The 25,816-nt window shown below is 57.8% G+C and overlaps 1 protein-coding gene across 9 annotated transcripts; it reads right to left on the minus strand.

The window, feature by feature from the left end:
• Positions 1-1,973: 1,973 nt before the first annotated feature.
• On the minus strand, positions 1,974-25,238 carry SIPA1 (signal-induced proliferation-associated 1). Of its 9 annotated transcripts, XM_030570280.1 has the most exons (18): positions 20,104-20,214; positions 19,069-19,122; positions 14,329-15,714; positions 13,867-13,994; positions 13,171-13,359; positions 12,229-12,403; positions 10,823-10,926; positions 10,392-10,549; positions 9,545-10,127; positions 9,104-9,378; positions 8,253-8,486; positions 6,204-6,294; positions 5,732-5,897; positions 4,858-4,956; positions 4,512-4,593; positions 3,945-4,026; positions 3,523-3,627; positions 1,974-3,380 (listed from the first exon to the last, which is right to left on the minus strand). In XM_030570280.1, the coding sequence occupies exons 3-18, from the start codon at positions 15,272-15,274 to the stop codon at positions 3,342-3,344; spliced, it is 3,456 nt and encodes a 1,151-aa protein (XP_030426140.1). In that variant the 5' UTR covers positions 15,275-15,714; positions 19,069-19,122; positions 20,104-20,214; the 3' UTR covers positions 1,974-3,341. The 9 variants fall into 9 exon arrangements, with proteins under 9 accessions (XP_030426140.1, XP_030426134.1, XP_030426136.1 ...); XM_030570274.1 differs by lacking the exon at positions 20,104-20,214 and adding an exon at positions 25,191-25,238 and having other exon boundaries at positions 1,974-3,627; XM_030570276.1 differs by lacking the exon at positions 20,104-20,214 and adding an exon at positions 20,451-20,471 and having other exon boundaries at positions 1,974-3,627.
• Between the last annotated feature and the right edge of the window lie 578 nt (positions 25,239-25,816).

Here is a 25,816-nt window from a genome sequence, read left to right on the forward strand (position 1 = left end):
GTTGGAAGAAATACAGCAGTGTGGGGATGCAGGGACTTGGGCAGCTGTGCATATTGCATGAAATTCACACTCACCCATAACCCTGTTGTGATTTAAAAAAACAACCTCCAAGCAATGCAATTTTTGCAGGGCCTTAGACATAAAAGGTAATAAGAAAAGGTTCTAGAAACACATTGGGAGCAAAAGGAAGATGCAGAGTGTAGGCCTACTACTTAGTGGGGAAGGAGAGCTAATAACAGATGACATAAAAAAGGTTGAGGTCTTTACTCTCTGTTTTGCTTCAGTCTTCACTAAAAAGGTTAATGGTGACCAGATACTCAGTACAATTAATGTTAACAAAAAGGGGAAAGGAATGCAGGCCAAAATAAGGAAGAGCAGGTTAAATATTTAGCTAAAGTACATCTATTCAAGTTGGCAGGACCTATGGAATTCACTCTCAGATACTTAAGGCACTAGCTGAAGCAATCTTGGAATCACTAATTTATCTTTGAGAGCTCATGGAGGATGGGTGAGGTCCCAAAGGACTGGCGAAGGGCAGGCATAGTATCTATTTCTACAAAGGGGAACAAAGAGGACCCAGGGATTATAGACCAGGCAGCCTAATTTCAATACCTGGAAAGATACTGGAACAAATTATTAAATAATTGGTTTGTAAGTACTAGAGGATAACAGGGTTATAAGGAATAGCCAGCATGGGTTTGTCAAGATAAATCATGCCAAAGCAACCAAATTTCCTTCTTTGATAGAGTTACTGGCCTAGAGTGTATAGTGAGGAAGTTGTAGATGTGATATATCTTCATTTTATTAAGGCTTTTGACAGTCCCATGTGAGATTCTCATAAGAAGACTAGGGAAATGTGGTCTAGATGAAATTGCTATAAGGTGAATACCATGGTTTTCTTTCAGACTGGGAGGATGAATCTAGTGGGGTCCCGCATGGGGTCAGTTCTGTGTCTGGTACTACTCAATGTTTTCATTAATGACCTGGATAATGGAGTGGAGAGTATGGCTGTAAAATGTGTGGATGACACCAAGCTGGGAAGGGTTGCAAGCCCTTTGGAAGACAAAATTAGAATTCAAAATGAGCTTGACAAATTGGAGAATTGGTCTGAAATCAACAAGATGAAATTCAATAAAGACAAGTATAAAGGACTGCACTGAGGAAGGAAAAAATCAAATGTGCAACTACAGAACGGTGAATAACTGGCTAGGTGGCAATACTGTTGAACAGGATCTGGGGGTCACAGTGGATCACAACTTGAAAATGAGCCAACAATGTGATACAGTGATGAAAAAGGCTAATATTCTTGGGTATATTAAGAAGAGCGTCATAAGTAAAACACAGGAGATAAGTGTCCTGCTCAACTCAGCACCGGTGAGGCCTCAGCAGGAGTACTGTGTCCAACTGTGTGCTGAACACTTGGTGAAAGTCCAGAACAGGGCAAGAAAAATGACAAACAGTTTAGAGAACCTGCCTTTGAGGAAAAGTTAAAAAAAACTGGGTATGTTTCCTCTTGAGAAAAGAAGACTGCAGGAGAGCTGCTTACAGTCTTCAAATATGTTAAGGGCTGTTCTAAAGAGGACAGTGATTGGTTGTTCTCTGTGTCCACCAAAGACACAACAAGAAATCATTGACTTCATTTGCAGCAAGGGAAATTTAGGTTAGAAAAACTTTCTAACTCAAAGGATAGCTCAGCTCTGGAGCAGCTTAGGAGTCTGCGGACTCCACGCCACTGGAAATTATAAGGATAGGTTAGTTAGACAAACAGTCAGGGATGGTCTATGTATACCTGGTCCTGCCTCAGTGCAGGGCGCTGGACTAGATGGCCTCTTGAGGTCCCTCCCAGTCCCACATTTCTTTGCTTCTATGGAAATGCCTCCCCGCCCCCCCGGTCCCATTCCCAGCCCCCGGAACCAGCATTCATACGTGTCCAGGGCTGAGTGAGCTCACACAATAGGCAGGATGGTGTCGGACCCTGGGAGCTGCGTATCGGCTCTTTATTGCACAGAGGGACAGACACGCTGCGATTTGTACATTCATGTCAGACACAGATTCTCTGGATCTAAGATGGGCCATTTTCAGTGTAAAAAACTAACATACAAACAAATAAACCTGAAACAAACACTTGTGTTCTGCTTGGTACTAAAATATTTACAACCCAAAAGGAGATATGACAACCCCCTACGTCACAGGGGACGCTCTCCAGAAATATCCCCAAGCACCAAATGCGGAACCGGGCCCTGTACCCATGGCTATGCCTCCAAGGAGTGTGGGGGGGAGATAGGGGAGGATAGGCTTGTGCAGAGGAGGGGCACTGCTGGGTGGGAGCAGGTGACCAGAAGCAATGTCCCCATATGTCTTTCTTGCTATGTGGGAGGCTGGTCTGGGTTGGGCTGGGTTGGGGTGCGGGGGGGGGGGAATTAACTCACAGCTTGCAGTATCTTCACAGTTACCAGGCAGGGCAGTGCCCTCTTCAGGCCAAGACGTTCCCGCGCTGGCTGGGTCAGTGCTGGATGGGGGTGGGGCTTTGGGGGATCTGGGGACCCGGGTGAAGGTCTTAGAGTGTGTGTTTGCATGGGAGCATGTGTCAGTACATGGGAGCTTGAGTGAGAGCACGTGAGTGTGAGCATGCACCAGCGTGAGCATGGTCTGCCCAAGCACAAGACTGCACGGGCATGGATCAGTGTGAGGGCATGTGGGACTGGGAGCACTCTGAGCTGGTGTGAGGAGTGCACCTGGGCGAGCACATGTATGAGAGTGTGCGCAAGTGTGAGTGTGTGCAGTCATGTGTGTGTGTATGCAGTCACGTGTGTGTAAATGTGCATGAATGTGTGCAGTCACATGTGTGAGCATGTGTGTGAGCATTTGTATGAGTGTGTGCATGAGTGTGAGAGTAGCATCATCTCTCTCTCATGCCAGGATTTTCCTGAGGCCTGGATTGATGCAGCAGGATGGGGTGGGAGGGTATTGCAAATTGATTTTTTCTGAAGGGGTCGAGGTCAAACGTGCCATTAAGTCCCTTCTTCTTACTCCTGCTCAGCAACACCAGCCCTCCCTCCTGTGCCTGCCTCCAGATGACAAGGCTACAACCTCCACCCCATTACAGTCAGATTTACCAAAGAGTTGAGATCTGTGTGTGAGCTGAGTCAGCTGGAACTGGGGGTGTCGCCTGTACCCCGATATCAGGACCTGCTCCTGGCAGTGGCCTTTGGGCTGGTGAGTCTGTGCTGGACTCTCCGGCAGTAACAGTCTTGAGAGATGAGAAGCCATATTCTGCGGACATTGGTAGTCAGAATCCGCTGTGCATGGCCAGTCGGACAGTGGGCCCCCCAGAGTGCAGTTCAGATTGTGGTCCCTCCTGGAGGTAACAACAGTGCCTCCTGTTGACCAGAGAGGGGAGGAGTGGAAGTGGGGTCAATGAGGAGACAGAGGCAGTGGGGGGATGACTGGGCAGGGGAGCCTGGAGGGGGCCCTGGGCCCCTAGAGGGACTGGCTGGGGGAACCACACAGCAGGCGGGTGACCTGGCTGAGCCGGGCAGCCGCACTCTCCTGCTCCTGCTGCAGCCGCTGGTTGTTCTGCCGCAGACTCTGCACCTCAGCCTGTAGTGCTGCCTTGGCTGCCTGCTCCTAGGAGAACATGGGTGGGGTCAGTGGGGAGAGGCAGTACACCCCCACTCCCAACCCAGTCCCTCCCACTCCCTCGCCATTGACCCTCCGACACCACAGCCCCTGCCCCAATCTGGTCTGGCCCTCTCACGGCACCTCCTTCTAATGCCTGCACCACACCTGCCCCGTAACTCCCCTGCAGTGCCTTGCCCCCGTCTTCCTTCCTGCAGCCTCCACCGCCCTCCGCTCCCCTCCCTCTTTTCCTCACCTTCGCCCCCATTTCCTCCACACTTCTCCCCAACCTCTTTTCTCCTTCCCTTGTGCGCCCCCCAACACACCTGCTGCAAGTCCTCCTGCAGCTTCTTTAGCATGGACTCCAAGTGAGAGACCTTCTCCGACAGTGACCGGGACTGATGTCCTCTGGGCGAGTGAAGGAAAGAGCGAGAGATGGAGAAGTGTGGGGATGGAGGGATGGAGAGATTCATAGGATGATGATATACATCAGTCAGGCTAAGGTCAGATGTGGCAGAGGAAGCAAATACCCCTTATCTCCCCACAGCCCAGCCCTCTCAGTATCCTCTCCTCCCCAGGGTTATCAGAGAGAACCCAAAAGGTGCACAGCCAGTGAATGTGTCAGCCTCCCACTGGGGGAGTGTTGTGGCACAGCCACTTGGGTTCACTATTCAGCCACCAGATGACCCTGGTGGCTTCATGGTAAACGAGCCCACAACGCTGGGCTGTGAGCTGAGCAAGAGATGGTTTGTTGCGGTTTTCACCAGCTATGACTGGATTATCATCATGGAATACGCAAAGGGAGGATGAGAGCAGGGGGGACACAGTGAAATGGAGGCTGGTGGAGGAGAACCCCCCCATCATTCCTCCCACCCCTCTGTTTAGCTTCTTACTCATCCTCGGAGGGCTGCTGGCCTGGGTTCCTCTGGCCACTCCCACCAGGGGGCTCTCTGCTCTCCAGCACGTGTTGCCCTGCTGCAGAAAAGAGGGGAAACAGAGTGAGATTCTCCTCCTCAGACTGGGGGTTTGCAGCTACTCCTGGCCCCAGGCAACTTTAACCAGGTTCTTTGCCTAGGAATTTCCCAGCTTTAGCCCCGATGAACAAAGCTCTTTGCCTAGGGATTTGCTCCGGACCACAGCCAAGTCCTCCACCTGGAACTCTCGGACTCCAGCCCCTGTCTCCTTGTATGCAAGCTGGGCACTCCCACCCATGATGCAGCCTGGGAATCTGTTGCTCACCTTCCTTCGAGAGCGCCTCTAGGATGCTGTTGCAGGTGGTAGCCAGGTTGGAGATGGAGTCCCACTCCTCCTCCAGGGACTCACCGGCTTCTGACAGAACTGGAGAGGGCAGGGGCAGGCGGGGCAGGAGAAAGAATGGCATGAATGAGGGCAAGGAGCCCAGCAGTTGTCTAAAGGAAGGCCCTTCAGACCCAGAGCCCAGGCCCCCCAGCTTGGGCTAAAGTACTAGAACAGGGGTTCTCAAACTGGGGGTTGGGACCCCTCAGGGGGTCGTGAGGTTATTACAGGGGGGTTCACGAGCTGTCAGCATCCACCCCAAACCTCATGTTGCCTCCAGCATTTATAATGGTGCTAAATATAAAAAAAGTGGTTTTAATTCATAAGGGGGCATCACACTCAGAGGCTTGCTGTGTGAAAGGGGTCACCAGGACAAAAGTTTGAGACCCACTGTACTAGAAGGTTGTTATCCTCCAGTGGGTTCTAGCCCCACAGCTCAGCCCCAGCTATTCATTAATGTACATCCTCAAGAGTTAATTAGAGTTGGGGAAAATCTGTTGACCTGAGAGTCCCCCTCCCTGCAAGCCCCCTTTGATTTGAGATTTTGTTACAAGTGTGAGTTCTCGACAAAGGAATCTCAAAGGAAACAAACAGGGGTTGATGTGTGAAAATCCGCTTTGGGCCCCTCTCCACACTTTAGTTCCGTTTTTTCCTTCCCATCCCCCTGCTTTTTTTTTTTTTTCTAATTGGAGAAAAATTCCAGCACAAAGCACCCAGCTGGCACTTGGAGCTGGACCCTGCGCTTGGAAAAGGCAAAGCTTCCCCGATGCTAACGGGACAGGATCAAACCAGGGGCGCATGTGTGTGCTTGTCTTACTCTTGGTGATGGAGTTTCTCAATGAGAGCGTCCGGGGTAGGAATTTCTCGGTGTCACTCATGTCTGAGGTGGGCGGGGCCGTCTCACTAGGGGGCGGAGCCTGGCTATCCATGACCCCATGATCGGAGGGAGCCTGCTCCAACGATGTGGGGTCTCCTGGATGGTCCTGGGACAAGACAAGACAGTGATTGATGCCTGGAGATTCAGCCATCTCTGGGGGGGATGTGGAGGCTGTTTATACAGGGAACCCTCACCCAGTACTGAGATGCAGTCACCTCTCGGGTGGGGCACAGGGGCTGTTAAACAGGTTCACAGATTTATTTCACAAATAAATAGCTGCAAATAACAGTGCACATCACAGAACGCCAAGAATGACATTAGTGCACCAGAAACCTCCAGAGCTCCAGCACGCACATAACCGAGCGGCCTGATTGCATCCTGTAGGGGGTAGCCTGGACACACACACACTCACCATTTCCCGCTCAGGGGGCCCCTTGGGCGTGGCTGCCAGGATGAGGTCAGGTGTGGGGTCAGGTAACATGGGGATCTCCCTACTCTGGGACCTGCAGAGGCAGAGGAACATTAGCCTGTGGTAAACACAGCTGAGAAAAAGGGGGGGAATGCAGAGGGGGATAACAGCTGATGTGGGGAGCCTAGGAGGGGGGTGGCAAACAGTCCGTTGGGTGGCATTTGGATCCAGGTGGGAGGAAGGAGTCCTAGGAGGCTGCAGGAGTACTCACAGCAGGTTGGGGGCTAATGGGGGTGGGGTGAAGGTGGGGAACTGAGGATGCAGGGGGCACTCATGGTGGGTCAGGAGACCGGGGGGGGTAGGATGGAGGAGGGGGTCCCAGGAGGTACTCATGGCAGGTTGGGGAGTTGGGGAGGTAGCGTGGGCGGGTTCAGGGATGGGATGGGAGGGGGCACTTATGGTGGGGCAGGGCGTCAGGTGGGATAGAGGTGGGGGTCCCAGGAGGTGGGGGTCACTCATGGCAGGGCAGAGAGGCCGGGGGTGGTATGGAGGCAGGGTTGCAGGAAGTTGGGGCATTCATGGTGGAGTAGGGGGCTGAGGTGGAATGGAGACGGGGATCCCAGGTGGTAGGGGGCACTCACGGTGGGTTGGGGGGGCAGGGTGGGATGGAGATGGGGTCGCAGGAGGTGGGGCACTTGGGTTGGGGGGCGCCAGGATAGGATGGAGATGGGGTCGCAGGAGGTGGGGGCACTCACAGCGGAGTGGGGGGTCAGGATAGGATGGAGATGGGATCACGGGAGGTTGGGGCACTACAGCAGAGTGGGGGACCAGGGTGGGATGGAGACAGGGTCGCAGGAGGTGGGGGCACTCACAGCAGAGTGGGGGGCCGGGGTGGGATGGAGGCGGGGTCGCAGGAGGCGGGGGTACTCACAGCAGAGCGGGGGGCCGGGGTGGGATGGAGACGGGGTCGCAGGAGGTGAGGGCACTCACAGCGGAGTGGGGGGCCGGGGTGGGATGTAGACGGGGGTCGCAGGAGGTGGGGGCACTCACAGTGGAGTGGGGGGCTGGGGTGGGATGTAGACGGGGTGGTAGGAGGTGGGGGCACTCACAGTGGAGTGGGGGGTCAGGATAGGATGGAGATGGGATCACGGGAGGTTGGGGCACTCACAGTAGAGTGGGGGACCAGGGTGGGATGGAGACAGGGTCGCAGGAGGTGGGGGCACTCACAGCAGAGTGGGGGGCCGGGGTGGGATGGAGGCGGGGTCGCAGGAGGCGGGGGTACTCACAGCAGAGTGGGGAGCCGGGGTGGGATGGAGACGAGGAGCAGGAGGTGGGGGCACTCACAGCAGAGTGGGAGACCGGGGTGGGATGGAGACGGGGTCGCAGGAGGAGGGGGCACTCACAGCAGAGCGGGGGGCCGGGGTGGGATGGAGATGGGGTCGCAGGAGGTGAGGGCACTCACAGCGGAGTGGGGGGCCGGGGTGGGATGTAGACAGGGTCGCAAGAGGTGGGGGCACTCACAGTGGAGTGGGGGGTCGGGGTGGGATGTAGGCGGGGTCGCAGGAGGTGGGGGCACTCACAGTGGAGTGGGGGGCCGGGGTGGGATGAAGATGGTGTCACAGGAGGTGGGGGCACTCATAGCGGAGTGGGGGGCCGGGGTGGGATGAAGATGGTGTCACAGGAGGTGGGGGCACTCACAGCGGAGTGGGGGGCCGGGGTGGGATGAAGATGGTGTCACAGGAGGTGGGGGCACTCACAGCGGAGTGGGGGGCCGGGGTGGGATGAAGATGGTGTCACAGGAGGTGGGGGCACTCACAGCGGAGTGGGGGGCCGGGGTGGGATGAAGATGGTGTCACAGGAGGTGGGGGCACTCACAGCGGAGTGGGGGGCCGGGGTGGGATGAAGATGGTGTCACAGGAGGTGGGGGCACTCACAGTGGAGTGGGGGGCCGGGGTGGGATGAAGATGGTGTCACAGGAGGTGGGGGCACTCACAGCGGAGTGGGGGGCCGGGGTGGGATGGAGACGGGGTCGCAGGAGGTGGGAGTACTCACGGCAGGTTGGGGGGAGCAGTGCCCTCGCTGTGGCTGCGCAGGAACTCGGTGCGCTCCTCAGCCAGGCTATGGGGGGGCCCGTCCTGCAGGGAAAGTGAGCGCAGCAGCTGCAGGGTGGCCGGTCTCAGCTCCCCCTCCGGCCCCAGGCCCCCAGCCATCCGGGGGGGCTCCCTTGCTGGGGAATCACTGCGTCGCTTCTCCTGCAGGGACTTCACGTAGAGCTCGGAGAAACTCCTGTCAGAGAGATATGATGGGGCAGGGTCCCAGAATCCACTGACCCCCATCCCACTGAGCCCCCCACATCCTGCTCCACAGCAGCCCCCACAGTGATTCCACCCCATTCAGTCCCTGCTGACCCCTCCATGCTGCCACACAGCACCCCCAACTGAGTCCTACTCTCTGCCCCACAGTGCTCAGCACGGTCCCCAATTCTACCCCATCACACCTTCTACTCTGCCCCACACAGTTTCCTGCCACTGCCACCTATCCCGACTGTCCCCCCACAGTGCCCCTCCCCAAGGATTCCTGCTCCATACCACCCACACCCCACCATGCCCCCTGCTGGGGACTCTTGCAGCCAATGCTCCTGCATCCTTCACCAGAGCTCCCCATCAACACTCCCACCCTGTGCCCCACAGCAGCTTCTCCTGCAAGCTCCTGCCCCCTCCTGCTAGTGTCCCCTGCTGGGGACCCCCAGCCTATATGCCTGAGCATCCCTGCCTGTAACCCATACCCCTGAGTGACCCTGCTGGGAGCTCCTGCCCCATGGCACCCCTTGCTGGGGACCTTCCCCTCTCAACACCCCAGGAACCCATGCCATCCACAGCGCCCCCGGCTTGCACTGTGCTCACCTGCGTGGCTTGCCATTCTCGTCAGGAGGCACCATGGTGATGGTGACTTTCTTGGCAGTGCGCAGAAGCTCAGTAGTCTGGGTGTGGCTGAGGCTGGGCAGTGCCCTCTCACACACACGCACCAGCCGGGCACCAGGCTGCAGGCCAGCCTTCTCCGCAAAGGTGAAGCGCTCGACATCGGTGACGAAGCCCTCGCTGTCCACCTGGAAACCCAGCTGGCCCAGCCCATTCCGCAGCAGGGTGAGCTCCCGCGTCTCACAGCCTCGCGTCACCAGCTGGGGGGAGAGAGAGCATTGGGGGAACTGGCTGTGCCCCCTGTAGAGCACCCCTCCCAGCGCTCCTGCCCCACTCCCTGCAGCACCTCCTGTGGCAGAGGCCAGGGCTGGAATAGCCGGGAGCTCCCCTGCAGTACCCCCCACCTGCCAGTAGCCCAGGCCCTACCTGCAGCCGGTTCACAATGTCCTTGACCTCATCCCCTTGGCCGTCAGGAAGCTGCACAGAGATGTAATCCCCGGAGCCGTAGTAGAGGTCCAGGCCACAGTCAGAGTAGGTCCAGGCCAGCATGTCACGACAGGAGCAGTTGAAGATGACTCGCTTGCCCTTGGCCTCGATGAGCACCAGGAACTCGGCGGAGATACCCAGCAGGCAGGGCAGCTCGGGGGCAGCCCGGTCTCCATCCCGTGCCCGCACGCTCCATACCAGGGCCCCTGCACTCTGCAGCTCCCAGGCCTTGGCCCCCTTGGCCCGCTCCTTTCTCTTGGCGCCCAGGGAGAGCAGGGGTAGGCGGGAAGAGGAGGCCTCCAGGCTGGTGGTGGTCGCATGGCTGCGTGCCAGATCCTGCAGGTACTCCTGGCGTGTGCGGGTAGCCATGGCGTGGAATTTGCCTGACCGCTCAGCCGCATTCTCTGCATTGATGGCCTTGGCCAGCAAGAAGTCCCGGAAGGCAGGTGTCCGGGGGAAGCGGTGCCCAGCTGGGATGGGAGGCCCAAAGAGTGGGATGTCCTTGGTGCGGCTCACTGCCACACTGGGGAGAAAGATGGGAGTCTGGGTCTAGGGAAGCTGGGGGCAGCCATGCGCTCAGCCAGCGACAGGGATGATGGCATGGAAGGAGGCAGGTACGAAGGGAAAGACCTTGGTACATGCACCACCCTGTATTTAGCGCACTCAGCACACGCTTCCCCTCTCCACTGTAGGTGGCACACTCAGCACTTGCTCCCCCCCTCCCCTGTAGGTGGCACTCTCAGTGCGCAGTCCCCTCTTCCCTGTTGGCAGTGTGCTCATCCCTCACCTGTAGGTGGTGTGCTTGGTGCAGGGCTCATGTGCGCGCACTATGATGAAAACATGCTGGAAGTGTGAGCGGATGGTGCGGGGTGTGAAGGGCTGTGCGCCCGGCTCCTGGAAGATGATTGTGACAATGTCGTTGCCAATGTGACGCTTCCGTAGCAACTACAACCAGAGAGATGGTGTTACTGCGGGAAGGGTAGGATCTGAGCTGGGCATCGGTGTGGGGATGGAAAGCAGGATGGGACACCACCCCCGTTTCCAGGTCACCCTGCCCCCCTTTCCTGAGCTGCCTGGACTCTTGACCACTCCCAGATTCTCTTCCTGCACCCTCTGGATGCCTCCTTCCCAGAAATCCTTCCCTCTGGACCCCTGGTGAACACCAGCACCCCCTCCCCTGTGCCAGCCCCATCCCAGTTCCTTGCCCCCACCCCTCACCTGCTGGCTGTTGTTGGGTGTGTAGGGAAGCATAGTGGAGACGTGGAACATGATCTCATAATCCTGGTATGTGGTGTACAGCGAGTGGGTGCCTGTGGAATCAGCTGGGGGAGACACGGAATGGGAGATGTCAGTGGGATGGGGAGTGGGGGCGTTATTGGGGCCGGGAGAGACAGGGACTCAGCAGGAGGTAGCAGGGAAAGCCCTTGACTGGGTCGAGTGGAGAATGCAGCCCCCTCCTTCAGAGCCTCCCCACCCCCTGCTGCCAATGTGTCCCTCTGCCCTGGAGTGAGGGAGGGACTCTTTAAGACCAGCTTCCCCACCTCATGGTGGGGGCTGGGGGCTGGCAGAGGGCAACCTGCTATGACAGCTGCCCAATGTGTATACTGGTGCCAAAGGGCAGGGGCAGCTGCCAGTGCAGTCCAGTCCCCTTTCAGCCCTCAGCCCTCCTGGCCCCTTTCCCAGTAGCCCAACCCCACCCTGGTTCCCCTCCCCCAAGGTCTAGCCTTGCCACCCAATGTTTCCTTGCTCCTCCCCCTCGATTGCCCCCTATCCTGTGTCTCACCCTCCCTTCCACAGAGTTTAAAGCCAGAGGAGACAATTGTGCTCTTCTAGTCTGACCTCTGGCATAACACTGGACTCCCCCTAAAAAATTCCTGCTTGAACTAGCGTGGATCAGCCATTGAGACTGGAAAATGAACTAAAAAAACAGCCATCGAGACTGGAAAACGTCCAAGGGTGGAGAATCCACCACAGCTCTGGGGAAGCTGTAACAGCAGTTACTGACTCCACTGTTAACAGACTGTGCCTTAGTTCCAGTCTGAATGGGTCTAGCTTCAACTTGCAGGGACAGGGTTGTGTTCAACCTTTGTCAGCTGGACTGAAGAGCCTCCTTTACCCCAGCTCTGTTCCATGTGTAGGTGTCTAGGGACAGTGACCAGGTCACCTGTTCAACTTCTCTTTGATAAGCTGAGGAGATTGAGGTCCTGGAGTCTCTCAGTGTAAGGCAGGTTTTCCAACCCCTCAATCATTCTTGGGGCTCTTCTCTGACCTTTCTCCAATTTATCCACATCCTTTGTGATGCTGATGTGCTGGCCCCTGCACTGGCCACAGACCTCCAGTGGTGGGCGCAGCAGTGCCAGATACAGGGGTAACAGAACCTTCCCACTCCTAGAGATTCCCCTGTTTATCCATCCAAGGATCATGTTAGCCCTTTGGCCTCAGCATGGCACTGGGAGCTCCTGTTCAGCAGGTTATCCCCTCCACACACCCCCGCCCCAGTCCTTTTCAGAGTCGTTCCTTCCTGAGACAGAGTCCCCCATGCTGCGAGCATGACCAGCTTTCTTTGAAGCCCTACATGTATCTGTTAACAGTTACCACCCCCGGTGCCCCCTCCCCACACTCACTCTTTGTGTCAAGCTGGGCCCGGTACTTGGTGAAGCCGCGCAGCTGGATGTGCTGGCCCAGCAGCTCCAGGAACTCCTGGAAAGGGGGGCCGGCCCCCTCGTTGTTGTACATCTCCTCCTCGGAGCCCTGCCCAGCCCGGCAGTACAGAACTCCCACCTTGCGCTGGAAACTCACCTGCAGAGCGGCACGGTGAGGGGAACATGGGACCAGCTGATACAACATCCCCAAACTGCCCTGATTCAAACCCCCAACACAGCAACCCCCAATGGGACCCCTGACTCAGCCCCCCAAAATACCTCACCCACCAACACAGCAACCCTTAATGGGACCCCTATCTCAACCCCTCAAACTGCCCCAATTCAATCCACTAACACAGAAACCCTCAATGGGACCCCTAACTCAACTCCCCAAAATACCCTGACCCCACAACACAGCAACCCCAGTGGGACCCCTACACCCCCAAAATACCCCAACCCCCCCCCCACAGCAACCCCTATGGGATTCCTAACTCAACCTCCCAACATACGCTGAGCCCCCGACTCAGCAACCCCTGATGGGACCCCTAACTCAACCCCTTAAACTGCCCCAATCTCACCCTCAATGTAGCATCTCTGATAGGATCATTGAGCCAACCCCACAAACTGCCGAGACCTCTGAACACAGTGACCCCCGATGGGCCCCCCTGAGCTGATCCCCTCAAAGTGCTCAAGCCCCCTGCCCCAAGCCCCTGACAGAAGACCTTGATCCAACTCCCTCAGAACAAACCGTCAGGACCTCCCATTCCCCAACCACCCTGATCTAACTCTTCCTGAACTTCCCCTCCCACAGAGCCTGGCTTCCCTTCTTGCCCCCAGCTCCCTCACCACCTCTACCGTGGTACCCCCCATAGTAGGCAGACCCATGGCAGAATCCCTGTGGCGCTCCGTCACTCACACACTCACCCCCTGCTCGTCCAGCTTGAGCAGCGTCTCGGGCACCTTGGGTGAGTTGGATGCTAGGCGCAGCCCCTGCAGGTTCAGGTCGGGCAGCACATGCTCCAGCAGCTTCTTGGGGGACAGCCCACGGGCAGCGGGGGGACGGGCGGTGGGGGGCAGCGCATCCTCCAGCACTGAGCCACGCAGGGTCCGCAGCTGTGAAGAGGAGAAGCCGTGGGGGATGGGGAGAAAGTCAGGGAATTTTTGTACCCCTGCATAGCCCCCTGACCAGGACTATCCCCACAGCACCACCTCTCCAGGGCAGAAGGGCCGGCTTTATGAATGGTGGGGCCCGATTCGAATATCCGGCTGCAGTTCAGGTCTTCGGCAGCACTTCAGCAGTGGGGGGTCCGCTCCGGGTCTTCCGTGGCACCTAAGGACGCCCCGCTGCCAAAATGCCGCCAAAACCCCGGAGCGGACCCCCCTGCCGCCGGGTGAGTAAAAAAAAATTAAAAAATCAGAAAGATGCCTAAGGCGCAGGACCCTCTCAGGCATGTGCTTGGGGCCCTCTTAAGCGCAGGGCCTGACTCTGGGGAATCAGGGGAATCAGCTTAAAGCTGGCCCTGCAGGGCAGTGCCCTACCCACAGTATCCTGCTCCTCCTGGCAGTGGCCCTGTGCTGTAAGCTCCCCCCAGGCTGTGAGCTCCCTCTGATGGTGCCCACCTCGCTGGTGCGCAGGATGAGGCGGTAGTTGTACTGCAGGCTGGCACCCTCCTTCTCCTTCTCTTCACGCCGCAGTGACACGGCCACTGCTCCCAGGCGCTCATCCACCCCGAAGAAGTTCTGGTGCTCTGTGCCAGGGGATGGGTGTTTGTTAGAGATGGGCATGGCCATGACTGCCCCCAAACCTCCCCATACATTCCCTGACCCCCCTGAATGCCAGACCCATGGACCCCCACTTTCATCTCCACCCATCCCTGAATGCCAGGCTCTTGCCTCCCCAGCCTTTGCTCCCCCAGGACCATTTTGCTGCCAGCTCACCCTTGCATAGCAGCACTCATAGCAGCTGGCCCTTGCCCCCAGCTCCATGCTCCCTATGTCTTGTGCCCCTTGTTCCTTCCTCCCCACACCCTGTACCCCCCATACACTCTGCCCCCTGTGTCCTACCCTCCTGCCCCAGCTCACCCTTGCCATAGAAGTATTTGCGATAGTAGCTGGCACCCAGGTCGGCATATTCAATGTAGTGGGTGGTCCGGCTGCCCCTGGTGGGGTAACTCTCTCGTGGCTCCTCCAGTACCGACACGGCCGCATTGGGCAGCTGCCCGGCGCCCCCTCCTGCTTCCTGGCGCCGACCCAGTCCCCCCTCCTCCTCACCTCCAATCTCATTGCGGAAGTGGGGGCAACTGAGCACTAGAGATCCGTCCTTGCCATCACCTGGGTCAGGCTCCTCAGGGACAGGGGTCGGGGTAGGCCCTGCTGAGGCGGCTGAGGCCCCTGTGGTGATGTTACGCACCCGGCGCCCGGCACTGCCCTGGCACCAGGTCGCCTCACCTGGATCAAAGAGGATGCTTTGCACATCATAGTGGGCCAGCTGGCGCACCCACATCTGTGGGGGAAACTTGGGGGGCTCTTCTCCCTTGTCCTGCTCTGGCATGGCGGTCCCACATCCCTGGCTGTCCCCCTCCCACACCTCATCTCTCGTGAGCCCCAGCAGCACCAGGGGGTCCCAGAAGCGCCGGGCGGCTGGGCTGCCCGCCCGTGGCTCCTCGTGGCTGTGGGCGCGGGTGCGGGGGGGCCCCAGGCCTTTCTCAACGGAGCTCAGGCTGCCATAGTCCCGGTGCAGCCCGCAATCCCCACTCTCCACCAGTGACGAGGAGGGGGGTGTTCCATCTCCCGCCACTCCCTCCCCAAGGGTCACGTCACTGTTGCTGCGGTGCATGATGTGGCTGGCAGGCCTTAGGGCCAGGCCAGGGGGGGTGCCATGCCCCCTGGAGAGCCCCTGGGTCACCTCACTCCAGGGGGGTCGCAGGAGGGGGGCCGGGAGTCCCTTGGCGTCGAAGGAGATGGAGGCCAGAGGGGGCCGGGCAGAGTGGCGCCAGATTTTGCGGACGAAGAGGTCATCTGACTGCATGGTCCTCCCCCCCCACCAGCACGCCCCCCCCCCGGAAAACGGGAATGAGACGGCCTGGTGGATGGAGAGCTGCGGCCGCTGATCACATGCACGCAGGCTTGGGAGAGCGAGAGTCAAAGGAACAATCCAGTTGGCTGGGAAGGACAACTATGTGCTCTACCCCTTGCCAGTCAGCTTTCTCCTTTATGGCCACTGGCCATCAGTCGGTGTGTCCCGTCATCTCATTGGATGAGAGCATCATGGGGAGCCGCTGGGGAGGTGCTGCTGTGCTGGAAGCCGTCAAATCCAGCCATAGGGTGTGGCCAGCTGGCATGCCATGCTGGGGGGTTAAGAGTGGGCCTTGGTGCAGCCTGGGTTCTGGGCAGGGTTCTCTGCTCTCAGCTCCTGGTGAAGCAGCCTGCTCAATTCCAGATCCTGGTATGGGGTGGGGAGCCGCTTTCCTGCGAAAGGAGTTGAGGGAACGTCTAAGATTGGGAGAGGCCCAGCCTGCAATGCTGGACCCTGTCCCCCCAGAACTGAGGCAGCTTTTGCTGGGTCCCATCTCCCCAGATGCCCCAAAACACCAGGAGCATTTCTGGCGACTGGTTGGACACCCTTCCCCTGGTGCGATGGGGGCCGCCCTGAAACACACCAGGTGCCAACCTGGACTGCTCACCAGAGAGATGATGGGGCCAGGGGCTTAAGGAGAGGATATTTCTACAGCAATTTTATCTGTCAAACACTGAGCCATTCCCTCTCTGATACCTGGGTACGTTCCTTCTAATACTGGGGTACTTTTCTGGGCTGTTTATTTACCTGGTACCCAGAGTACATTTCCTCTCTGAAACCCCTGTGCTTCCCTTTCTAACAGCTAGGCACTTTCTTGGGCAGGTTCAATAATGTCTGGGTCACGTTTTCTCTCTGCTTCCTGGGTTCTGTTCTGGGACACAAATCTGTCATCCTCGCTCAGTGAGAATCTCTTCTGTGCCCTCTCCCCTCTGACCCCTGGGGATGCCCCTGACTGCAGGCTGGGCCCAACGGAGCCCTGATGTCAGGCAGCTTTGCCCCATCACAGTGAGTGGCAGGGGGGAGGGGGTGACACAGGGCTATTGCTGCATACCCAGGGCAGTCTGGGGAGGAGAAGGCAAGTGCATTCTGGGAGGTTGATGTGACTGTTGAGTGGGCAGGTGCATTCTGAGACATCGATGTGACCATTGTGTGGGGCAGGTGCATTGTGGAAGGTTGATGGGAACGATGGGGAGGCAGGTGCATTCTGGGATGTTGATGTGACTGGTGGGTGGGGGCATACTGCATTAGCAGCAGCTGCAGACAGGACAGGGCTCCGTGGTCAGGGCTGCAGGAAATCTCCCCATACGCTCTCCTCTAACCACAACTTCCTGCCCTTGCTCAGATGGGGCAGCTGTGTGCGTAGAGGGAACGTCTCAGTGCTGAATGAGGGGGTCAGGGACAAGCAGCTGCCTGACACAGGTACACTCTGCGACATATGATAGCTGAGGCAAAACCACCTAGATACTGGCCTGATAGCAAGGGGCACTGCCCCCAATTTGGGCCCAGAACTGGGGCTTGGCTGGCTCGGATGGGAGACAGACAGGGCCAACAGGGCCCTCACATTGGGAGTGGGATACGGGGCCCAGCTACCAACAGAAAGAGCCAAAAAAACAGGAACTTGCACAAGTACCTTTTTCTGTAGCAGCTTCCTCCTGCCGGGGGGAGGGGGGGGAGGATGACGCTGGGCACAAAAGGCTGAGGCTCCCAGTGTGGAGGCAATGGCCCCCAGGGGCAGAAACAGAGTTGCTGCCCTGACCCCTGAAGTGACACCCCTCTACACACACACACCCTACACCATACCCCGACTCCCTGCACCCACCCAGTGCTCCCCCATTCACAGTTCTGCTTTTTCTGCAGTTGCTGAGCCCAGCAGAGTGGAATTGGTGGGGGAGAGGTCAGACCCCACAGAGATAGTGGGGGGAAGGGGAAAAGAGAGCAGCTGGCAGACAAATAATCATCCTGCACCTCAGAATTGAACTTGCCCCCCAGCTAACTGTGATCCTGCCTACCTGGAACTGACTCCCCCAAACCTGTCCCTTCCACATGGACTCCCCCCTACTACTGGGGTTCCAAACATCTGCAGAAGAGCCCCTGTCCTGGCTCCCCCATTCCCAGCCCCTCCTTGGTCCCTGGTTCCCCAGGACTCTGGGGGCGGGGAGCTGGCTGCTTCGACACTGACATACCAGGCTGGGGAGGGATTCAGGGAAAGGAAAGAACAGAAGAGAGAGACAAGGAAGGGGGCCAGCAGATCAACTTCTGCCACAGTTCTGTTGGTGTCCCTCATTCGCGACCCATAGAACTCTGCTATCTCCCCTCCCAAGCTCTGTTGGTGCCCCTCACTCCCAACCTGCAGCCCAGACAATGCCAAGGCTAAGACCCGTCAAGCTCATTTTGCTGGTGACCTGATCTATATTGGAACTGAAGCGACCAGACGTTCTGGGGGGGGTGTGCGTGGATGGCCCCCACTTCCTCATTTGTGGTTGGCTCTGTAAGCGTCAGATGAGCCACTGAGCTCCACCTCCCCCTCTCAATACACTCGAGCCACGTCTGTGAGGTGAGGACGCATGGGGGAAGTGGGTGTCTGCAGTGATGCTCATGGTTGGGGGAGGTGCTGTCTCAGAGGTCCCAGTTCCCATCCCCCCCTTGTGTGGAGATAGCAGGGAGAGGTCCCCTCCCCCGCCCCCCCACATCCTTCTCCCCTTCCCGCAGACCCCTATACCCTCTTCCTCTTCAGGCTCCCACCTGCAGGCTCCCTTCCAAACACACAGCCCCCCACCATGTGCGCTTCCCGTGTCATGGGGATGGAGAGGAAAGCATGGTCCCCAGAGCCTGTTCAGCCCCGCCACCCCCCCGGGCCTTTCTCACAGACAGGAATGATGTTCACTATGAACCTGGGACCAGATCAGAGCTGACATCCCCTAGAGGGGAAAGGCCTCGTGTCCTCATTCCTTGCCCCCTGAGCTAGCCCATCCCCTGCCCTGGGGCTGGATCAGAGCTAGGCCCCCTAGAGGGAAAGGTCCCACCTCCTAGTCTCTGGTGCAGACAAGTTTTTTTAACCTAAAAAACAAGGAGCAGTCTGGTGGCACCTTAAAGATTAACAGGTTTATTTGGGCATAAGCTTTTGTGGGGGAAAACCCACTTCTTCAGATGCATGGAGTATTTTCACTCCATGCATCCGATGAAGTGGTTTTTTTACTCACAAAAGCTTATGCCCAAATAAACCTGTTAGTCTTGAAGGTGCCATGGACTCCTCGTGTTTTTGTGGATACAGACTAACATGGCTACCCCTCTGATACTTGTTAACCTAGTTGCTTGCTGGAGCGTTAACAAAGGACCCGCCTGGCGTAGAGCCTCCTCCCCCCAGCCAGCAGCTCCATTGTGCCCCATCACTGTGCTGGGGTAACCACCAAGCCGCACCCCACCTTGGACACACACACACCCCATTTACACTCCCTGCCAGCTTGGAGGTCGGACTTGCGACAAACCAGTGTTTTTTTTCCCAGAGAGTGGGGTGGAATTCCTGGGTCTCTATTGGGAAGGCTTGGCAGGGAAAGGATTAATAGCAGCTGAATGCCTGGGGGTGGGGGTTGCTTGGGGTCCATTGGGGACCAAATGTGGGGCTGGTGACAGCAATGCCTAGTGGCTCCCATATTATCCCCATGGAACAGTGCCCTCCGCCCCCCTTCCCCCCCACAAGGGTGAGGTGTCTCCACCCCCCTGCTCACACACGGGAAAGAGCAACTCACCCAGCTCCCTGGGCTGGGGGGACGGATATCTGAGCCCAGGGTTGTCACAGGGACCTGGAGAAACAGAGAGCAAGAATTCAATATTTCCTTGGGAGGAAGGGAGATCCCTCACCCATTGCTGAGATGCAGCCACCTCTGGGGTGGGGCACAGGGGCTCTTTGTACAGAGCTCCCTTGCCTGGTGCTGAGAGTCATTTGTATCTAGGGCCTTGTTTAACAGCTGCACATTGACAGTTCCAAGGATTTAGGACAGGAAGTGAAACAGAATCCTGCATCCTATTGTATCAGCAGAGGGGGAATCAGGAAGGTGTGGAGCTTCAGCTCGCTGGGACCCTTTCCTGGACACCGGGGTTCACGCTCTGTCTGGGGGGAGGGGACAGCTTGGGGACAGTGATGGGCCTGGGGCTGGGGTGTCTGTGCAGGTGGGAGATGCTCCCATCACCTCCCTTCTGCTTTGGATGTGGGGGGAAGGGACCCGGTGGGGGAGGGGACCCCATGCTCAGGCAGGGGGCTGAGGGTGCTTAGTTTCGGGGTGTGATTTCAGGTCTCAGGAAGCTACAATGGCAGGAAGTACAGCAATTCATCCGGTTAAACTGAGGAGATGGGGAGGGGGAGGGAGAGACACATGGCCACAGCCGCATGGCCATGGACACAGAGCTCTGCTGGGACCTGTTGCTTGAGCTGCCCGTTGCACTTATTTTGCCCTGGGAAAACACTTTCTCTGCGGGGGAGCCCCCCAGGAAGGATGGTTGGATACACCGCCCCATCCCTGTGCTGCCTTTGACTGTTTCCTCCTACCAGCTGTTTCCTCCCTCCTACAGCCCACCCCAAAATTCCGCGGTCAGCCTAAGCTGGACCCCCCTCACCTGCCCCCCAGACCAGCTTCATTGCTCCAGGGACTCCCCGACAACTTGTACCTCTGAACCCACATCAGCCTGGGAGCCACCTGCATCAGCCTCCTGGCACTCCCACCCCCCTATGACTCTCCAGCCCCCTCCAAGCCAGGCAAAGGGCTTGGTACCTGGGGGGTCAGTACCTCAGGGTCCAGATGAGCTGGGTGGCGCGGACGCTCTGACTCGCTTCCTGCTGTGCGGGAAGTGATGGCGCAACCAGGAGCCTGAGCCACGTTCCCCCCCCCCCAACATCCTCAGGAAAGAGCCAGGCCCCGAGTGTGACCTGCCGACTCCCCACCCCCAAACCGGTGAGCAGCTTCCTGGCCATGCAGCTAGGCATAATAATGCCACCCGCCCCTCACTCCACCAGTGCCCCGCAATCCTGACCCACAGCCCTCTGCTAGCCCAGCCCTGGGCTCCCCCACAGCACTGCCAGTGCTTCTCGCTCCCAGCCCACACCCCCATGCTAGCCCAGCCCTGGGCCCCTCACCTCTGCCAGAGCCCCTCACTCCCAGCCCTGGGCTTCCTGCTTCACACAGCCCAGCCTAGAACCCAACCAACTGGTCTTTTGCTCTTTCCCCTGCCGGTTCAAAGTGGAAACCACAAATCGGTGCCTCATGCCCACAGGGAGATAAGGGGGGGCTGTGGATCAGGAGTACCGGCACTGCGGGGGAGGGGCAAGGGAGCCCAGTGCTGGGATAGCAGGGGTTGTGGATCAGGATTGAGAGGCACCAGCAGAGCTCTAAGAATATTGGGAGGATCCCTCTTACTGGTACCAGGACGTGCTGAGCCAGCCCCCAACGCTGCCCCGGTTACTTCCCCTGGTCCCAAGTGAGCTTACGCAAGCAGACGTCCTCGCCTGGCCATGAATGGGTTCCCCACCCCCACCGGGTGGTGGGGGTGGATGCTATTTGGGCTGCGTCACCCCGAGGCTGCTGCCCTCAAAGGGGCCTTTCAGGGACATGCGGGGCGGAGCTGGGGGTGGGACAAGGGGACATTGGCAGCCATTGAACTGAATGGTAACCCGTGTGTGAGGGATGCTGGGCATTCACCAGGCTGCTCCCCTGCCCCAGAACCCCGAGCTCCAGGGCCTGGAGGGCTCCACTGCTTGGGGGGGCTCCAGCATGGCTGCAGTGCCAGGGGAACCCTGCCTACTTCAACCATCCCCCCTCCTAGGCCTTCACTCTCCCCTGCAGCCGGCATCTGGACCATCTTCTAGCTAGAGGGGGTGGAATTTGACCCGCTTTGGAGCCCCAGGACAATGAAGCCTCTTTAGATATGCCCTCCCTCTTCCCCTCCTCCCTTCACTGCCCAGATCGTCAGTGCCTTGGTCCCACCTCTCCCTTCTTCCCCTCAGGCTTCCCCTCACCCACCACTGCACTCCAGGTCCAACCCAGAGCTGGGATAGAACCCAGGAGTCCTGCTCCCAGCCTCCCCTAGACCCAACTCCCTTCCCCTCCCCTCTCAGAGCTGCTACTGAACCCATGAGCTGGCAGTGAAGGGGGGCAGGCTGGAATGGCAGGGGCCTGTAGGTCAGGACTGAGGGGCACTGGCAGAACTGGCAGTGGAGGGAGGCAGGGCTGACATGACAGGGAGCTGCGGGTCAAGACTGAGGGGCACCAGCAGAGCTGGGGTGGAGGGGGCCAGGGCTGGGGTGGCAGGGGGCTGCAAGTCCAGACTGTGGGACACTAGCAGAATTAGGGGGCTGTGTATATTTCTATTCAGATTTGCTTAATGGCAGGATATTGAGTGTCCAACTGCATCTAAAATTCCCACTGCTGCCCTGCCCCTCTCTCTCCAATGCCCCCCTCTTCCCCCCCGAAGCTCTTCCCTGCTCAGGGCTCCAGCATCCCCAAGGGATTTCCCAGTCACTCAGAACAAAGGGGGAAGGGTGCTGGTAGTTGGATCAGAGCTGGACAGGTGTCCCAGGGCTTGGATCCCTGAGGGATGAGGGAGTGTGAATCCCAGCGGTAGTGCCCCCCCCCCCCCGCAGCTTCTTCTGTTCCTCTCAACCTCCTCTGGTTCTGCAAAGCTGGCCTGGTGTTACTCAGAACAATCCACCCCCCCACATTAATACTCCCTCATCAGTTCCCATTTTTCTTACAAGTTTATCTTCATCCTTTTATAAGCTCCCTTGTGCCCCACCCCTCCCCGCTGACCCAGTTCCCTACTCCACCCTATAGTTATCCCATCAGCTCCCTCCCATCTCCTGATCTTGGCAATTCAGATTGGCAGGGGGAAGACACTGGGGCCCCCTGTTTAAAAGACCATCCCCTAGGGATTCCACCCCCAGCTCTGCCCTGCCAGTGCCCATCTAGCCTGCCTTCTGCCCGACAGGGAGTAGGCTGGAGGGGGCTATGTGAGTGTGGGCCATACAGGAGTGGTGGGGGATTGGGGGGCTGCAGCAGTAGGGGTGTTGGGATATGATGCCGTGCCATGGGCCAATGGTGTTGTGTTGAGATAGTGGGGTGCATGGGGAATGTGCTGGAAGGGGTGGCACTGGGCTGGGTCTGAGTTATGCTGCATTTTGTGGGTGTGCTATGGTGGGAAGTGTCCACTGTGTGGTGTGCAAGTGGGGCTGTGGTGTGTATATCAGGCCATAGGAGGCACTGGGTGAGGGGGTTGCGTTGTGCTTTGTTGTGTGTGTATTGGGTCGCACTGGGCACTGAGTGAAGGGGTTGTGTTGCATTGTGTATATTGGATTTCACTGAACATCAAATGAGGGAGTTGTGTTGTGCAGATGGGGTCACGCCGGGCCTGGACTGAGGGAGTTGTGTTGTGCTGTGTTGTGTGTATTGTGTTATGTGTTGTGCTTGGAATTTTTGGCTGGAGTTCTGCACTAACAGGTGTTCTTTGAATGTGAAATGTTTTGCGGGAACTTGCCAATTCCAACAAAATTTTACATGGGAAAAAACCTAAATGTTTTGACATCCCCATTTCAATGAAGGAAAAATGGTCGGTTTTGACTTTTATTGTTTTGTTTAGTTCCCTTTAGACTTTTATGTTTTATGAAAATACTAAATCTATGAACTATAAATATCAAGATATTAGCACTGCTGGGACATTTGTCATATTAAAATAGCTGTAGATATTGTAATATATGTATGGTGATATACAATATTGGAGACATACTATCTTACAATCTTAACTCCAATATTATTAATATATATATAAATAGCTCATCCCCTGTAGAACGTATTGTATTTACTATTTCAATACGCTGGACAAGTTAAAATGAAATGGACCAAAATGAGAAAATCAAAATGAGGTAACTTTTTAATCAAATCCAAGCAGGGCCGAGGCCCTAAATCACCATTTCAGGACATTTGTTTTGCCCAAGATTCTGGTTTTTTGGTTTTGATTTGGAAAGAAAAACAAAATCCAAAATGTCAGAATTGCCCATTGCTTGTGGTTCCCAACTGGCTGTGCCTGGGTGCTGGGCAAGGGATTGTGGATTGTGCACAGGGTTGCATGTGTGCTGAGCATGGTGCCAGATGGTGTGCAGGTGCTGTGTGAAGAGAGGGGGGCTGCATTGCATTGGGGCAGAGGGGTTATTTGTTTTGGGGAGTGGAGTTGTGTGGGCATTTGGTGAAGGGGGGCTGCGTTGTGATGGGGGTTGTGTTGTATGGGCATAGGCGGAGAGAGTCTGTGTTGTGTTGGGGCAGGGGGCTGTGTTGTGTAGGCATTGGAGCATGGGCAGCGCTGGATCAGGGGCTGTATTGTGTGGGCATTGGGGGAGGGGGCAGCATGTCGGGGGCTGTGTTGTGCGGATACTGGGGGAGGGGATGGTGTTGAGTTGGGGGAGGGGCAGTGTTGTGTGGGTTCTAGGGGAGGAGGATGGTGGTGTGTTGGGGGGTGTTGTGTGGGCATTGTGGGATGGGGTGGTGGTGTGTTGTAGGGTTGTGTTATATGGACGTTGGGGGAGGAGTGGCATTGTGTTGGAGGCTGTGTTGTGTGGGTGTCAGTGAAGTTTTAAAATATTAATAAAAGATTTTTTAAAGGATGAGAAATGAGCCTCACTGTTCCCTTCCAGCCCGCCAAGCTCCAGCCCCGCAACCCTCAGCCTCTTCTGCCCCATGGCTCTCCCGAACTCCCGCCCTCTAGTTATCCCATTCTTTTATAAATAGCCCCAGATGATGCCCAGCTGAGTACTCCCTCCCCTCAGTGGAAACAAACCAGGGATAAATGGGTGGCAGCCCCACATAAATCCTTCCATTACCCCTGTGGGAGCAAATCTCCCCAGTCCAGAGACACCAATACCCCCCACACACTGGGGTCTGCCCTTCACCTGCAAAGTGGAAACCTAGTGCCTTTTGAGGGGTGGGGTGTGCATTGGGGGGCACTAGGAAGTACAGCTGTGGAGAGGGGCACTGCGTTGGGTAGGGCTACAGGATAGATAGATGAGTGGGGAAGCAGGGAGTGCAGGGTGCTGGGAAGGGGATGGGTGGGGGAGCAGAGGGATGAATGGGATGGGTGAGGATGCTATATGGAGTGCGGGGGATGGATGGGATGGGCAGGGGGTGCTGTGTAGGGTGAGGGGGATGGGGAATGGTGGGCACTGGGTACAAGGAGATGTCTGGGATGGGTGTGGACACTGTATTAAGTAAGGGGGATGGCGGTGGGGAGTGGGGGTGTTGTGTGGGATTAAGGGGATGGACGGATGAAGGATGCTGTGTGGGGTGAGGGGGATGGGGTGGGGTTCAGGGGGATGGGAAGGATGGGCCATGTGGGGTGAGAGGGGTGGGGAGTGGGGGCACTTGCTGGGATGGGCTGGGGCACTGTGGGGGGTGGGGAGCGGGTGTGCTGGCTGGTGTGTGGGGGGCATTGGCTGGGATGGGTGGGGGAGAGGTGAGGGGGTGGGGGCGCTGTGTGGGGTGAAGAGGATGGGGGAGCTGGGATGGGCGGGGGAGAGGTGAGGGGGTGGGGAGCAGGGGTCGCTGGAGGATGGATGAGGGATGCTGTTTGGGGGTGCAGCGGGCATTGGCTGGGACAGGCAGGGGACGGTGTGTAGGGTGAGGGGGATGGGGGTCGGGGGTGCTAGATGGTGGGTGCTGTGCAGAGTGAGGGAGCGGGGGAGTTGTGTGGGTGGGGGCGCTGTGAGGGGTGCAGAGCATGGGGGAGCTGGGATGGGCGGGGGAGCGGGGCGCTAGGAGGGGCGCAGAGGATGGGGGAGCTGGGATGGGCGGGGGCGCTGTATCGGGTGAGGTGGTGGGGCGCAGGGGGCTCCTACCTCCGGGTCCGGCGTCCCGCGTTTCCCCCCAGCCTCCGCACCGGCCGCTCCCTCCCCTCCCAGCTGACAGGACCCCCCCCTTCCCCGTCCCCGCGGTGTCCTAGCGCCGCCTCCGCTGCTGCGGACGGAGGAGCAGAGACTGATAGACAGGCGGGGGGGTGGGGAGTGGGGTGAACGACAGACAGGCGCGGGGGTGGTGGTGGGAAGGAAGGACAGACAGGCGGGGGGGCGGGGAAGGACAGAGGCGCGGGGGGTGGCTGGGAAGGACGGACAGAGGCGGGTGGGGGGGGCAGGACGGATAGACAGAGCCATGCGGTGCGCTACCAGGAGTCTGAGCACAGAGGGAAGAGATTGGCCGGGCAAGGGGCAGACAGACTGACCTATCAACCTGCAAGTAGGGCTGGATGGACAGAGCACCCAGCAGGCCAGACTCTCCGAGCACTTAGGGGTGAGGGAAGGGATGGGGGACAGCAGACACAGGACAGGGCCAGGGGCCCTGCTGCCAGGACCCATGACCAGGCATGCAGACCCCTTGACGTGGAGCGATCCCCATGTACAAAAAGGATGGGGGAAAGCAGTTGGCTTAGTGAATATTTAGGGTGGGTGCAGCATAACCCAGTCACTGG

This window comes from Gopherus evgoodei, chromosome 7, assembly GCF_007399415.2.
Source record: "Gopherus evgoodei ecotype Sinaloan lineage chromosome 7, rGopEvg1_v1.p, whole genome shotgun sequence".
Classification (NCBI taxonomy): Eukaryota; Metazoa; Chordata; order Testudines; family Testudinidae; genus Gopherus; species Gopherus evgoodei.

What these genes read in the sequence shown, in the direction of transcription:
- SIPA1 (XM_030570274.1), bottom strand. Translation starts at nt 15,274, where the DNA reads ATGCAGTCAGATGACCTCTTCGTCCGCAAAATCTGGCGCCACTCTGCC. An exon ending in TCATCCTGCGCACCAGCGAG is followed by an intron (nt 13,360 to 13,866) that starts GTGGGCACCATC and finishes TCCTCTTCACAG; the next exon opens with CTGCGGACCCTGCGTGGCTC. An exon ending in ACATTGTGAACCGGCTGCAG is followed by an intron (nt 9,379 to 9,544) that starts GTAGGGCCTGGG and finishes CTCTCCCCCCAG; the next exon opens with CTGGTGACGCGAGGCTGTGA.